The sequence below is a fragment of the Budorcas taxicolor genome, chromosome 5, assembly GCF_023091745.1.
Source record: "Budorcas taxicolor isolate Tak-1 chromosome 5, Takin1.1, whole genome shotgun sequence".
NCBI lineage: Eukaryota > Metazoa > Chordata > Mammalia > Artiodactyla > Bovidae > Budorcas > Budorcas taxicolor.
This window is the reverse complement of record NC_068914.1, coordinates 153,481,573-153,496,187: the sequence shown is the minus strand read 5'-3', so window position 1 is coordinate 153,496,187 and position 14,615 is coordinate 153,481,573. Positions and strand designations below refer to the sequence as shown.

General features: G+C 56.9%; 2 protein-coding genes across 4 annotated transcripts in view; one reads left to right on the top strand and one right to left on the bottom strand.

Annotated features, from left to right (window-relative positions):
- Positions 1 to 2,385, top strand: part of TMEM184B (transmembrane protein 184B) — a 50,691-nt gene extending 48,306 nt beyond the window's left edge. For both annotated transcript variants that reach the window (XM_052640133.1, XM_052640134.1), the window contains one exon: positions 15 to 2,385. In XM_052640133.1, the coding sequence (XP_052496093.1) occupies positions 15 to 256 (242 nt within the window). In that variant the 3' untranslated portion in view covers positions 257 to 2,385. The remainder of the gene's footprint in view (positions 1 to 14) is intronic.
- Positions 2,386 to 4,026: 1,641 nt separating this feature from the next.
- MAFF (MAF bZIP transcription factor F) lies at positions 4,027 to 13,321 on the bottom strand. Of its 2 annotated transcripts, none has more exons than XM_052639772.1 (3): positions 12,995 to 13,321; positions 6,446 to 6,511; positions 4,027 to 5,852 (listed from the first exon to the last, which is right to left on the bottom strand). In XM_052639772.1, exons 2-3 carry the CDS (start codon positions 6,479 to 6,481, stop codon positions 5,388 to 5,390), a joined length of 501 nt encoding a protein of 166 aa, XP_052495732.1. In that variant the 5' UTR covers positions 6,482 to 6,511; positions 12,995 to 13,321; the 3' UTR covers positions 4,027 to 5,387. The 2 variants fall into 2 exon arrangements, with proteins under 2 accessions (XP_052495732.1, XP_052495733.1); XM_052639773.1 differs by having other exon boundaries at positions 12,999 to 13,321.
- Positions 13,322 to 14,615: the final 1,294 nt, after the last annotated feature.

Below are 14,615 nucleotides of genomic sequence, written 5' to 3'. Positions count from 1 at the left end.
CCTCCTCCCTGCAGGCCGCTGTGCCCCCATGAAGAGCATCTCCAGCAGCCTCAAGGAGACCATGAACCCCCACGACATTGTGCAGGATGCCATCCACAACTTCTCGCCTGCCTACCAGCAGTACACGCAGCAGTCCACCCTGGAGCCTGGGCCCACCTGGCGCGGGGGCGCCCACGGCCTCTCTCGTTCCCACAGCCTCAGCGGCGCCCGCGACAACGAGAAGACGCTCCTGCTCAGCTCCGATGATGAGTTCTAGGGGTGGCTGCTGCTGGCGGGGCAAGGACTGGCCCCTTGGCCCAGGGCAGGGTGTGCCCTGCCTCCGGCCTCACCTCCAGGCGGGGAGGCCGGGTGGCACAGCCTTGGCATCACCCTTTAATTTATTGGACCAGAAACACTCACATATCGCTTCAAGAGGAACAACCCGACGCCGCCGTCTGCCCAGGGTACGGCCCAGGCTCACCCAGGAGCCTTCAGGAATATTTATACAAGGCCACGGCTCTACCGCCTGGACCATGGGGAGAGGATGGTGGGAGCAGCTCCCCGTGCCCCTGCAGCTCGTCCTGTGAGGACCAGCCGTGCCCAGGCCCCGATGCTTGTGTTGTGGACCAGCGGCTGCCACCTTCTCAGCCCCTCACCCTCCTCCCCCAGACGTAAACCCCTCCCCCAAAGACCGTGCAATACTCTCTCCCTGGGGCTCCTGCCTGCTCCCAACCCTGCCCCCCTGGTCCCGTGCTAGATTAGCCTCACCTGGGCAGGAGGAGGGGGCACAGATGCTCTCTGCAGACCCTCCTCCCGACCCAGGCCTGCCTGGCATGCTGCAGGGATCAGAGCCAGACACCAAGAGCCATGGGTACCCCCCTCAGAGGGCGCCTGGGTGTCCTCCGGGGCCGCCCCGTCTGCCTGCCTCATGCCCCTTCCCCTGGGCCTGCTGAGGAGCCAGCAGTCCACACTGCCCTCCCACAAGGGGTCCTTCTTGAGAGCATCTTGAGCAGAGCCCTTGGATACAAGCTACTCAAAGGGTCAGGGGCTCCCAGCCCTCCTTCCTCTGCTGGATCCTCGTCTCTCCCTGGGGCTCCTTGCTCCTGTTTCACAGGGAGGGCCTGGTCTCTGCATTGCAGACCAGCTTCCGGAGGAGGAGCAGTGCAGGCGGGAGGGGTGGGGCATGCGGCGGGGAGCCCAGAGTTGGGGGACTCCTCTCTTTGGCCCCATATCCACACAGGACCTGGTGTCCTGCCTCATCTGGCCCCACAGCCCATCTCTTCTGTGCCTTAGTCACATATGAAAGCCCCCCACCCCCACTGCCCCTGCCCCCGGCCGTCAGTCTGGCCCAGACACTCCCTGGGGGGCTCCCTGTTAAGCTGCTGGCACTCAGTGGATCCTGTAGTGCAGGGCCAAGTACCCTTGGACAGGCTTCAGGGGTGGCCAGGACCACCAGTCCCCCTCCCTTCACCCACCTCCACGCCCACGTGCATGGAACCTCCCAGGGCCGGAGCCCCCAGGCAGGCCGGGCTTCCACTGGCCACTGTCTTTGGAGGAGCCTCATGATAATGGGACACAACGCATGTTCATTCAGGCAGGAGTTCCTGTCACATGAAACCCAGAGAGCACGCGGGTGTGGGCTGCACCAGCCTGGAGGAGGGGAAGGGGAAGGGGGCCCAGCCCTGAGGGACCTTGGCATCTCTTTACCTTTTGGCCACTCCTGGACTGAACCATGCCAAGGTCAGGCAGGGGGTTCCATCCCAGGAGTCTTCCCCGGCCTCTTTTGGTGACCAAGCCAGCACTGGGGTTGAGGGGCACAGAGGCCAGCTCGTGGGCCCCTGTTGGATGGGCCTGGCCAGCTGGTACCAAGCTGTGCAGGAAGGCAGTGGGTAGGTGCGGGCTGTCCACGGAGAACCTCTGGGCTGCCCCTGTCATTTGCTTTCATAAATTTGATTCTCCTTCCAGGCCAAAGTGGGCTGTTGACTCCCTGTCCCACACCCCCGTCTTTGCCTGCTCTGGCCCCTGGCCACTTGCAAGGTGACGGGAGGTGCCCCATGGCAGGGAGCTAGCAGCCCTCGGGGAGATGGGGGCTGGGAACGCGTGCCCAACCCCTCCACCCCTCCTTCCTAGGATGTGTAACCTACCTTGTCTTTTTATTTTTCATTTTTATTTTTTGTTCCCAATAGAGTAGCTCTTTGTACATAAAAAATACTTGAGAAATTAACTGTATGATGTATGAGAAGACAGAGTCCCCTAGTTTTGTATCTCGTGTATGACTGCCATGAGTTCCACCAGAAAGCCGCTCTATTTTGGTCTCTGTGACATTTTAAATGCGTGACAGAAGTGAGCAAATACAGTGAGAAAGAAATATATATATGAGATAATATAGCTTGTATTGAAATCTTCTCTGCTGGTGGGTGAGATTTTTTTTTCCCCCAGCTCCCGTGTATGTGTGTTTGGGGATGGGTTTAGTGGTTGTGGGTTCAAAGGTGTCCTAGAAAACCCTCTTCTGTCCGAGTTGTAGGTATAAGTGATGGGGGGTCACATTGCCAGACTGAAATTGGGGTCCAGGTCCCCAGAGTGTCTCCCCTTCTTCTGGCCAGTGGGACATTGGTCACTAGGGGTCCACCCACCTCGACACCCAGCAGCAGGTTGGTGCCTCGTGCTGGCTTCAGTCAACCAGCTAAACAGGGTGCACCCTCCAGCAGCCCCATTCCTGCAGGTGTCTCCCTGGGGTTTAAAGAATTTCCTGTGATCCTCATGCCTCCTAGTCCATCGTTATGCCTCCACCCTGGGACCTGGGGCAGGAGTCCTGGAGCACGGCCTGTCCAGCAGTGGGCATGTGCCGGACACCTGGCACCTCCCTGCCGCCTCTGCATGCCCTCTGTGGCCTGGCCCGGCTGACGGGGCGCTCAGGAATGTGGCGCGGGCGGGGAAATTCCCAGCCGCCACCCTCCACTCGGTCCCCGCATGCCTTCCTGCTGTCCTTTCCACGGGCTTAGGCTCTGTGTCTCGGCATCAGGATCCTGGACCCCAGCCTGAGAGGGCAGAAGGGCCTGTGGGCCTGTGGGCCATTTCCCAGCTTTCAAGTCCTCTCCAGAAGCATCCTTCTAGCCCGGCCATCCCTCCATACCCAGCCTCATGGAACTCCTCCTCCTGGTCATCAGGTGCTCTGGGGTAAGCGTTCACTCTGCCTGCGGAAGCTTGCAGCCCCTGGCATACCCACGTATGACCTTACACTTCTTGAGTTGTACAGATGGGTAAACTGAGGCTGCAAGCGGTGACATAAGCCATCGAAGGTCATACAGCTAGAGAAAAACACACCCCAATTTCCCTGACCCCTGAACCACAGAACACTCCTTCCCAGGGTGCCCCAGAAGCGCTGGCAGGTCGGATTAAATTAACAAAGAAGTCTGGCATGCTGAAGTCCATGGGGTCGCAAAACGTCGGCACTACTCAGTGACTGGACGGCAACAACAGCGGGGAGTTTGGGGCCTAGGATGAGACCCAGGGTTGCATTCTAGGCCTGCAGGCTGGGGCGGAGGAAGTCACTTCTCTCTCTGCCTCCCTGTGCCTTTCTGGAACATGAGGAAAATATTTTTTACTTGGCTGTAGAAAGTCAGACCTCAATGTGAAAGTGCAATTCCTCTTAAATCGGGGAATTTTCCTCTCTGGGTGGGACTGTTTATTTGCTGACGGGATGCCCAGGGAATTTAACCCTACATTTCATTGTTCGCCTGGCTTTGCCTTCCCCAGGGAGGCTCCCTGGCTCCAGGCACCCAGATGGAAGGACAAAACCCTGTCTGGTTCCCACCTCCACCCTACATCCCCCTTCACCCCCACCAACCCACCCTACCCCAGTGCAAGCCCAGGTGCTAGATTTAGTGATGGGTCACAGTTTCTTCATCTGCAAATTGGAGGAAACCCTCCCACCCAGCAGAGGGTTCTGCATGGGACTGAAAGCAGAATTCATATTGGGGCCCTCATTCAGAACCCACCCCCGCAAAAAAAAAACAACAACACATAAACCAGGACACAAACTTCTAAACTGTGGAAAAAGAGAACTTGACTTTATTCAGGAAGTCTACAAAATACAGAAGGCGGATAACTCGCTTACTGTAAGTCAGAAAAATAAATAAATTCTGGCGGCCGGGCATTTTTCTTTTAAAACACATTTTTTGGTTGTTTTGCTATCCGGCTTTCCCTAAATATAAGATAAAATGTGTTTTATTTGCAGATATAAAATATAAAGTACAGCTCAGGACTGCACGCCACATTTCCCAGGCAGTGGGCGCTAGGCCTCTGGCTGGGGAGAATAACTTAGACTCGTGCAATAAATAAACAGCGGGAAGGGGCAGCTGTCTAATAGGGAAAGGGGAGGGGCTGGGGCCAGACTTCCCAGGAGAATAGCAGTCAATGGCAGTGACCCGCCCCCACCCAATAGGATGGACAGGTAGGACCCTTTCCTTTCTAACGACCCCTATCCCAAGGTTCAGAACTGTAGGATCTGTCTTCTCATCTCCCCACCTGCCTCTGTGGTCACTTCCTTTGTCCCCTTTCTCTTTGGCCAGCTCCCTGGGTCCAGGGAGAGCCCAGGACAGAGTCAGGCCAGCTCCTTCCCTCTCTCCCATCTGTATCACCTTCTCTTTCCCTCTACTTCTCTTCACCTGACTCACAGAGAGCTACCTCCCAGACCACGGAGGCCCTTGCATCACCTTTTCAGGCCCCGACCACTGTCCCCCTGACAACCACGGCTGGACTCTCAGGGCAGCAGTGGAAAGACATGGTTCCAGCTTAACCGCTAAGCATATGTGGCCTTGGGCATTGTCGGGTCCGCTGGAGGCCTGTTTTCCCATCTGTGAAATGGGCTTCACTAGAAGATTTCTAATGAATCTTCCAGCTCTGGAGGGCCAGGCATCCAGGCCCAAAGCAGAGGCGAGAACATCAACTTCCCAGCTGGACAATCCTACCAGAGGCATGCGGGGTCAAGTCTAGTCTTGTATCCTGGAGGGTGGGGACGGGCCGATGGCACGATCTGAGCAAACAGTTACAAAATGAGGGGTGGCCATCTTCCCCTCGATGGCCCTACTCTAATCAGCTTTGTATCCCATCCTCCCAAACTAAGAAGGCTGAAGTTTTTAGGAAACGCCAGACCTCGACCTCACCCGACTTCCTATCTCACCAAAGTTGACCCTCCCCGGGGCCGTTAGGTCCCAGTTTCAGAGACCACACGAGGAAGACAGGATCTGGGGAGGGATCGTGTGTTCACCATGGAGGGAGCTGGTGGCTGCAGAGAAATGGCACTTGGAGACAGAGGCGGCGCTTAGGCACTTAGGGATGGCAGCTGGGGTCGGAGGGGCGTGGTTTGGGGAATGGGCGTGGGTGGAACCGGCGGGTCTCGGCGAGCACTAGGAGCAGGCGGCGGGGGCGGGGCCGGGGGCGGGGCCCGGCCCAGGGGCGGGGCCCGGGCCGGGGCTCGGGGCGGACTTGACGATGGTGATGACACTGGCCGGCGCCACCAGCGCCGCGGGCCCGCGGGCGGCGGCCACCGAGCGCGCGAAGCCCTGCAGCGCCTCGCACTTGCCGCGCAGCGCGTCGAGCTCCAAGCGCATGGCGGCGTTCTCGCGCGCCAGCTTGTCCACCTCGCGCTCCAGCTCCGACTTTTGCTTCTGCAGCTCCTCCTTCTGGCACACGCGCTTCACGCGGCAGCTGGCCGCGTAGCCGCGGTTCTTGAGTGTGCGGCGCCGCTGCTTGAGCCGCGTCACCTCCTCGGCCGAGAGCCCTCGCAGGTGCCGGTTCAGCTCGCGCACAGACAGCCCCATCAGCGCTTCGTCCGACAGGTGCGGCGTGTTTTCGCTCAGCTCACGCTTGATCTGCGGGCATGGGCGCGTGGGGAAACTGAGGCTCAGGGTCACACTCTACCCTGCGGGCCCTGAGCTCTGGACCCGGCGCGCAGCAGGTGCTGGGGTCGGCTTCCCCTCCACCGCTAGTGTTCCCCATTCCACGCCAGGGACACTGAGCTGGTGGCTGGACTTGCTCCAAGACTCCGAAGGGGAGCAGGAATCCCCAAAGGGGAAACCGGGTGAGACCGGGATCTGGATACAAAAGGAGCCACCCTAGAGCTCAGTCCGGATTCTAACCCAGCGACTCGGCGGGGACTCAGCCAGAAAAACCCAAGAAAGCACCTTTAAAGTCCAACCGTTCCGTGGACATTGTCTTCATGGGGAAGTAGGTCTAGAGAGGGAAGTGACCTGCCCTGGGGCACACAGCCTATGGCCAGAGCCCAGCCCTGCTGGTTCCCAGCCAGGCGGGGCCTGGAAAGGCCCATGAATGGCTTCATGAATGCCTGATGTCTGCTGAGCCCCTCTTGGGGATTCTAGGAACTGAAGGGGAAGCTGGGATGGGAGCTCAGCCCGGGCAGGGAGGGAGGGGAGGACAGGAGACACAATAAGGGCTGCCTTCTCACCTTCAGCGCTTTGCTGGATAAGGGATCCACAGACATGTTTGCAGAAGTTACCCTCTGGGCTAAGACCTAGGGGAGAGAGGAGACCAAGGTCAGTTTTTCTCCCACTTGGAATAAAATCCAAACACTACTATCTTCGCATTCAAGGGCCCTGCTATCTTAGAATTCATCTCATACCACTTCCCTTGGCCCCAGTGGTCCAGCTACAGTGGCCCCACTGAATGGTTCATTCCAGCCTCAGGGCCTTTGCACTTGTTGTTCTCTTTACTTTTCTCTTCCTTTTATCTCCCCAAAGACTTATCATTTAGATCTTTGCTCAGTGCTACCTCTTCAGAGAGGCTGCTCCTAAGTCGCTTCAGTCGTGTCCGACTCTGTGCGACCCCATAGACAGCAGCCCACCAGGCTCCCCCGTCCCTGAGATTCTCCAGGCAAGGACACTGGAGCAGGTTGCCATTTCCTTCTCCAATGCATGAAAGTGAAAAGTGAAAGTGAAGTCGCTCAGTCATGCCTGACTCTTAGCAACCCCATGGACTGCAGCCTACCAGGCTCCTCCGTCCATGGGATTTTCCAGGCAAGAGTATTGGAGTGGGTTGCCATTGCCTTCTCCTCAGAGAGGCTAAAACTGGCTAAAACATCCCTTGTACCATATCATATACCCCCGTTTACTAACCCCCAGGCTCCTTTCACACTACTGCCTGCCTTGATTCTGCCCTCCAGCCACAAGGAATTTCTTTCACTTCCTCTCACCCCATGCTTTCTTGCCTTTGGGTCACGCCAAACCTTGTGACACTTCTCCTCCCACTCTCACTTTATTTGGCAGACTCCTACTATTCAGCCTTCTGCCCTGAGCATGGACATCCCCTCCTCCAGGAAGGCCTCCCAGGCTCCTAGGACTTTTTCAGCACCGCCCACCCCAGCAGTTCTACCCTATGTTGTAATGGTCTGTTTCCTTGACTCCCCACCAGACAGGGACCTCCACAGCCAAGAACCAGGCACAGACAGCTCTGGGTGTGAGGCTGCCAGCACAGGGGCTGGCAGGGAGCAGGCACTGGTGAGGTGTGGATTGGTGGCCTATGACACTTTCACCCAGCTTGTCAAGGTCTGAACCTCGTGCCAAGCCCAAATCTGCTGAAGACCGTCAAGAGAAAAACCTCTTGGCCCTGCCTCCAATTCTTCCTCCTTTCTATCTGCTTCTGCATGGCAGGGATGGCACACAGATACCAGGAGGATGGGAGGGAGACAAAGGGATTCTGTCTTCATAACTGGCTCCCAGGGAGGGTATAGCAAACAAGGAAAGGAACAGTGGATTAAGGGTCAAGCCTGGTTTGAGTCCCACCTCTGTTGTCTCCAGGCTGTGTGACTGGGGGCAAGCCACTCCTCCCCTCTGGGTCTCCACTTTCCCATCTGTAGGTTGGGAACAATACCTATCTCATAGGGTTTTGATGGAACCAAATGTTGCAAACAAAGAGGTCAGTGAGCACCTGGGGGGTTATTAGAATTGCTGAGTCTGTCCAGGAGGGGTTGGGCCTGTAGCAATTCCTGGGACATCGCTTTGACTTGGTGTCTCCTGGCTGGCCAGGGTCACACAGGAAAGGCTCTTACAGACTGTCTGGCCCCTGCCTCCTCACTTCACCCAAGGGGAGGTGGAGACCAGAGAGGGGCCCCTCTTGCCTGAAGTCACACAGCAGGTGAATGGCTGCCTTCTCCTAAGTCAGGAGGAATTCTGAACACCTGTAAAGGTCCCAGGACTGAATCCTGATTGCCTTCACACCATCAGCATGCCAGTTCTCCCAACAACCCTGTGAGGCAATGGCCAGAAAAGTCAGTAGAGTAGCCCAGGGTCACACAGCTAACGGCGGATAAAGCCTGGGTCTGAGGCCACGTGGAACCACATGTCTCCTCGCAGTGAGGTCCTCACAGGGCACCCTCTCTGGGCCCTGTTTCCCCACCCCTGTAAACAGAAGGGCTCGCCTGGCTCCAAGGCTACCCAGCTCTGATGTGCCAGGATCTATGTTGGGCCTGCAAGCGTCACCCAGATATCCAGGCCTCCTGGCTGGCTGTTTAGGGGGCTGGGGTGTTACGTGATGCCCAGGCAGTCTGGGCTACACAGAGAGCCTGATGGGAGAGGTGATCTAAGAGCCTGCTGGGTGCTGAGCAATATGTGGTGGCTGACCGATGCAGAACTCTGGAGGCATGGACCCTAGGACAAGGCATTTTTCCTCTCTGGACCTTGGTTTCCTCACAAAGTGGGGACAATCATCATAGTGTTTGTGTGTAAAAACAAGAGGCTTAGAAAGATCAGAAGTGGCAAATGGTTGGTTTATCTCCCCACATTCCTCCCTCTACTCCTAACACGGACATCAATAATCAATTACCGCACTTGCTCTCACTGAGGTTGGGCACAGTTCCTGGATCTTTCTCAACACAGCGCTGTTATCCACTGAGCTTGGACATAACCTCAGAATCCTCCTCAACACAGCCCTCCAGAGTAGGCCGAAGAGGAAACTGCTGGCCATCCCCTATACTAGATAATGGCTGAAGGTCCCATCCTCTCTGCAATTCTAGGTACTTTGGGACCCCAGGGAGGCTTTGAACCTGTTCTTGTCTCCTTTCCTCTTTCTCCTCCTGTCTTAGCCTCAGCCCCTCAAGCACATGCTACATGTCAGCTGAGGCACCCATGTTTGCCCAGGAACATCCTAGCTCAGCAGAGCCAGGCAGTCACAGAGGGAAAGTCACAAGAAGGTCACACCTCAGACTTTCAGCACTCCAGCTTCAGACCAGGGGCTGCTGGGCTGTCAACCAAGGGGCCGGGGTCCTCCACCAGGCAGCCTTGGCCAGTCTGGTATACCCTGGACTTGAGACAGCAGCTGATGCAACCTCATTGTTCTGTAACTGAAGCAACCAAGCAGGTGTTTGGTGGCAATGGTGGACTGGAACCCTGGAGTCCCCAGCTCAGGGCTCTTTCTTCAAAGCCAGCCACTATACTCCTCTCTCTGAAGGATAAGAGTTGGACACGACTAAGCGACTGAACTGAACTGAACTGAATACTCCTCATCCCCCTATCCCTGCTTCTTCCCTTCCTGAGGCCAGCAGCACTGACCTCCAGGGTCTGCAGGTTCCTAACATTCCCTGGAGGCGTGGCTTAGGGGATTGACAGCTGCATTGCCCAGTCAGCAGCCACGCCCCTGGCCCCCTTAGTACACTCAGAGATATCCTGGAGACGGCCCACCCGCTGGCATGGGCTCCTCTGGCTGCTGAGCCGTTTTGCTTCCTCTGTGAGGACAGAAGGAAAAAATGTGTTTTCCTGGGCCTTGGCAGCCAGCACTGGTGGAGCCTCCTCCCTGTTGGAAGGGGAGCAGAGCTGGGAGAACCCAGCACCACAGGGAAGTATGAGCCTGGGGGTCTGCCACCCACTAACACTTGCTGTGTGACTTCAGGTACACCACTCCCTCTCTCTGGGCCCAACACACCAAATCACCAAGCCTAAGGTACCTCCTAGCGCTGACAATGTCAAAGCTTAGAGAGTCAGATTCTGGCCTGGAATGGGACTCCCAAGACCACCAGCAGAGTAGAGGCCCTGGAGCAAGGTAAGGGAAATCAGGGAAGACTTCCTGGGGGCAGGGGCCTAAGAACACAAACTCAGAGACTATCAGCCTTGACTCTCCCTCTGCTCCATGCCTAACCCTTAAGCATTCCCCCTTTCAGCTGCACCAAGATCAAAACCACCTGCTCTCTGGAGTCCAGTCTGCCTCCACCTCTGACCCCACCAGCTCTCCTCCCTGTCAGAGGGATCATTACTGACATAAACCTACCAACCTGACCATGTTCGGCCCATTTCATAACCCTATGATGCCAGCCTCCCCTCTAGCCCACGTGGTAGGCCCTTCTGGCCACCACCATGTTCTCTCCCCACCCTCTTCCAGGATCCCCATGCTGACAACAAATGAATGAGCAGACAACAAACTTACCATCCCCACACATTCCCCAAAGGGACACACGGGGTGCATGTGTGTAAGAGAAGATGTCACTTGAGCCCTGCAGGATCTGCTTGTTTTGGAGAAACTGCTTCAAGAATCTTACAGCCCGTGCCCAGGAGTTCTTGTTTGCCTGGGGTTCCCAGGCCTTTTTCTCTAGGTGTTGTGGAGTTTTACCAGGACACTGACCCAGGGCTCATTCATTCATTCAATCAGCAAACACCCAAGAAGCACCTACCCTGTAGGTCCCAGGTGTGGTGCTGCACCCTGAAGGACCAAAGCTGAATCAAAGCCTCTGCCCTTGAGGTCTTCACAGATGATTATTACTTGATCTGACATTCTGGCTGACTGTCACCTCCCCAGGGAAGCCTTCCTTGATTACCCTGGCTAAGTCAGAACTGTGTTATGTACTTTGTAATCACAGTGACTTCCTCCTTGTACCACCTATCTCAGCTGTGGTTTTGCATTGAGTTTAGTGGCCCTTTCCTCAACTCTGTCTTCCTTCCTTGACTGTAAGCTCCCAGAGGGCAGCTCGGGATCTGATTTGTTCACTATCTTATCCCCAGCATCTAGTCCTTGGTGGGCTCCATGGCAACGCAGGCTAAAAGTAGTAGGACTGAGGGAGGCAAAGGGGCCAAGGGAGCCCTCACTGGGTCCTGGGCCCTACTGAAGGTCCAGGGGTGATTCAGTGGGAGGTTAAACCTTTCGGTACTAGCTTTCCATCTATGACTGAGTCAGTCAGCCACTTCCTCCTGTTCCCTGCTCCCTAGCCCTGCTCAGGGATGTTTCCTGCCCAGTTTTGAAGATCTGCCTGCCTGATTCCTGTGCTCCTGGTGGCTACCTCCCTTACATATTCCACATATTCCTGGACAACCCTGGCCTCCGCCTGGGGCTGTTGGTTCTGTTTTCTCTTGCATGGTTCCCCTGGAAATTAGGCTGTATGTGGAGGCTGTCACACCTCCGCCAGCCCACTGCCCTTCTACCACCTTGAATGTTGCCTAGCTGCTGCTACAGATGGGGACCCAGAAGTTACCAGCTGTGGTAGCAGCTCAGAGATCCAAAGTTAAAAGATTATCTGGTCCAGCTCAATGCCCTCCCCCCCCACACCCCATGATCCTGTAGCCCTGTGGGTGGGAGGAAGAGAGGGCAGAATAGGACCAGGGAAGCCCTAAGCCCCCGCCCAGCCCTCAACATCCCTCAGCAGGGCATTGATGGAGGAGCAGGGCAGGGTGAGGCGCCTTCTCACAGTAACCCCTCCTGCACCAAGACAGGAATTCCCGCTGCCTGTTAACCAAGTCTGGCCCAAGTCTTCAACTAGCTCCTCAAGTCCAGTCATCGATAGCTCTGTCTGATTAGCCCCACTTGTGAACTGAAACCACCAGAAGGGCAGAAACCAGCTCCACCCCAACCTTGGGTTCTCACCCTTCCTGATCCAGCAGGTACAGCCTCTAGAACCCAGACCAGCCAGAGGAGTAGCCACCAGAGAGAGGAAGCCTGATATCCCTTCCTACCTCCAACCTTTGCCGTCTGGCCGGCCCTCCACACTCCCCCCACCCCCGCCCTTCCTGTTTCTTCTGAGACTGAGGGGCTGGGTAGCTCCCGGGATGAAGGAGAGTCCGAGGGGAGGGTCTGTCTTCCCCAGGCAGCCAGAAAACCTGGGGACAAGGACCTGGACACCAGCCTACTTTGTTGCCAGACCCACCGGGGTGATGGAGCCAGGGGTGGCCCCTTCACCTTGTTCCCCAGGGAAGCCGGGTGGGATCTTTGATATTTTGCCCCACCCCGTGGCTGAAGGCGCCGGCTCTGGGTGGGGGACAAACACCGCAGTCACGTGGCTGCGGTCCTGGGAAACTCCGGGGAGAGAGAGGGCCTGGCGGCCACCGGCTGGTGGGAAAGGGACAACCCGGGAGAGATTTCCCAGACCCTTGTGACTATGGACTGGGCCATTTCTCTAGCTTCTTCTTTTATTTTTGTGGTCACACTCTTTCGGAGGTATGGTCCGCTGGTTATACAGGCCCCGCCTGGGAGCGTTCACACACACACACACACACACACACACACACACACACACACACACTCACATTCCCCAAGGTACGCGGCGCAAGCACGCACCGGGCAGGATACCCAGGACGCTGGCCAGGGAACACACACGCACGCCCGCCCTCGGACGTAAACAAACCGCGCACGCTCGGCCTGCGGGCATCGGTCCAGGGACTGTTCTCACCGAGTCACGTACTTGCACACACCGCCCCCAGCCCCGCCTGGGCGGACGCTGACGCTCGCCAGCCCGCGCTGCCCCTTCCTGCCTGACTTCACCGCCTCTCGGCCCGCGCCCCCAAAAGGGGCCCATTAACCCCGCACCCCGCCAAGTTCGTTTCGGCCGCGTCTCGGTCTCACAGGACCTCCGCCGCCCCCCCCCCCCGCCCCCCACCTCGACACCCTCCCAAGCCAGCAGTCCAGGCGAGGGATCCACGGTAGCACCGACTGAGTCGGGCCCGGGGCCCCGCCCCAGGCACGTTCCAGGAGCGCGGAGACCCTGCCGCCCCCTGGCCCTGCGCACTCGTCCCGCGACCCTCACCCGCCTCTCGTCCTGCTTCGCCTGGCGTCCCTGGCACGCACGGGGTCCCGCTGCCGTCTGAGCTGCTCTCCTCGGCCCGCGCCTCGGTCAGCCTCCCCCTCCGGTCCCGACCGCGGGTCGCTCAGAGCCGGGATCGCCTGAGCGACGCGCCGAGTTTTGTTGTGGGGCGGGCAGCGCTGGGGGCCGCGCCGAGTTGTAAGGCGAGCTTCCCGGAATTACTCACTCACAGGATTCCTTTCATTCATAAAAACCCAGTCATACGGTGACGTCACCGCCCCGGCCGCCCCCCGGCCCCAGAGCAGCCTCCCGACTCCCCAGCCCCGCCCCCGACCGGCTCCGCCCCGGATAGGCCCCGCCCCGCCCCAGGCCCCGCCCCTCAGGATTCTCAATCCCGGTTAGAGCGCTGACTGCGGGCTTTCACGTGACATCTCACCGGAGCCGCGCGGGTGAAGATGTCATTTGCCTCATTTTACAGTCCACAGTCGTGGGCCTCTTCTCCTTTCGACCTACACCCTCTGCCTCGATGATCTCATCTAGTCTCGTGGTTTTAAATGCCATCTGTAGGCTCAGGAGCTCCAGATTTTGTATTTCCAGAGGGAACGGCTTCTTTTTGAGTTCCAGACTGTATCCAACTGCCCACTCAGCGCCTCCACGTGGGTACCAGATGGGGCCCCCATGCCCTGCACGGCCAAGATCCCACTCCTGAGCATCAACCCTAGCTCAGCAACATACACACCCAGTATCTCCATCTCAGCTGTTCAAACCCCAGACCTTGGAGCTTTGCTCCGTACCTTTCCTTTCTCCTCACTTCATGAGTCACTGGCTCCACCTCCAACACCACCCTGCATCTGGCCACTTCTGGCCACCTCCATTTCTGCCACCTGGTCCAGGGACCATTAATTCAGCTGGACCACAGCCAGTCTCCTGATAACGTCCTCACTTTATCCCTAAAAGCTTTTTTCACACACCAGACCATATTCTGCTTGTAACAAAGATCAGCTTGTTTAACACTCTTCCACCCTTTGGCTTAACACTCTCAAAGATTTTCCTTCGCATTTATAATATAAACTATACTCCTCCCTTTGGTCTACAGGGCCCTAAGCCATCGGGTCTCTGCCCAGCCTCACCTCCGTCACTCTCGTCTCACTCTGCTCCTCTTCAGTCACACTGCCCTTTTTACTGTTCATTTAACACACGAAGCTCATTCCTGCCACAAGTCCTTTGCACTTGCTGTTTCCTCTTCTGTTCACTGCCTGGCTCTTTCTCATCTTTCAGGTCAGCTCAAATGTCATGGCCTTAGAGAGGTCTTTCCTGACAGCCCTGGCTAAAGGAGCCACCATCTCTGAAATTTGTTTTTTATATTAGCTTAATATCTCCATGTTAATATTAGCTTAATATATGCTGACAAGGGCCCATCTAGTCAAAGCTATGGTTTTTCCAGTAGTTATGTATGGATGTGAGAGTCGGACCATAAAGAAGGCTGAGTACCAAAAAATTGATGCTTTTGAACTGTGGTGTTGGAAAAGACTCTTGAAAGCCCCTTGGAGGGCAAGGAGATCAAACCAGTCAGTCCTAAAGGAAATCAACCCTGTATTCATTGGCAGGACTGATGCTGAAGCTT

What these genes read in the sequence shown, in the direction of transcription:
- MAFF (XM_052639772.1), bottom strand. Translation starts at nt 6,481, where the DNA reads ATGTCTGTGGATCCCTTATCCAGCAAAGCGCTGAAG. An exon ending in TATCCAGCAAAGCGCTGAAG is followed by an intron (nt 5,853 to 6,445) that starts GTGAGAAGGCAG and finishes CCATGCCCGCAG; the next exon opens with ATCAAGCGTGAGCTGAGCGA.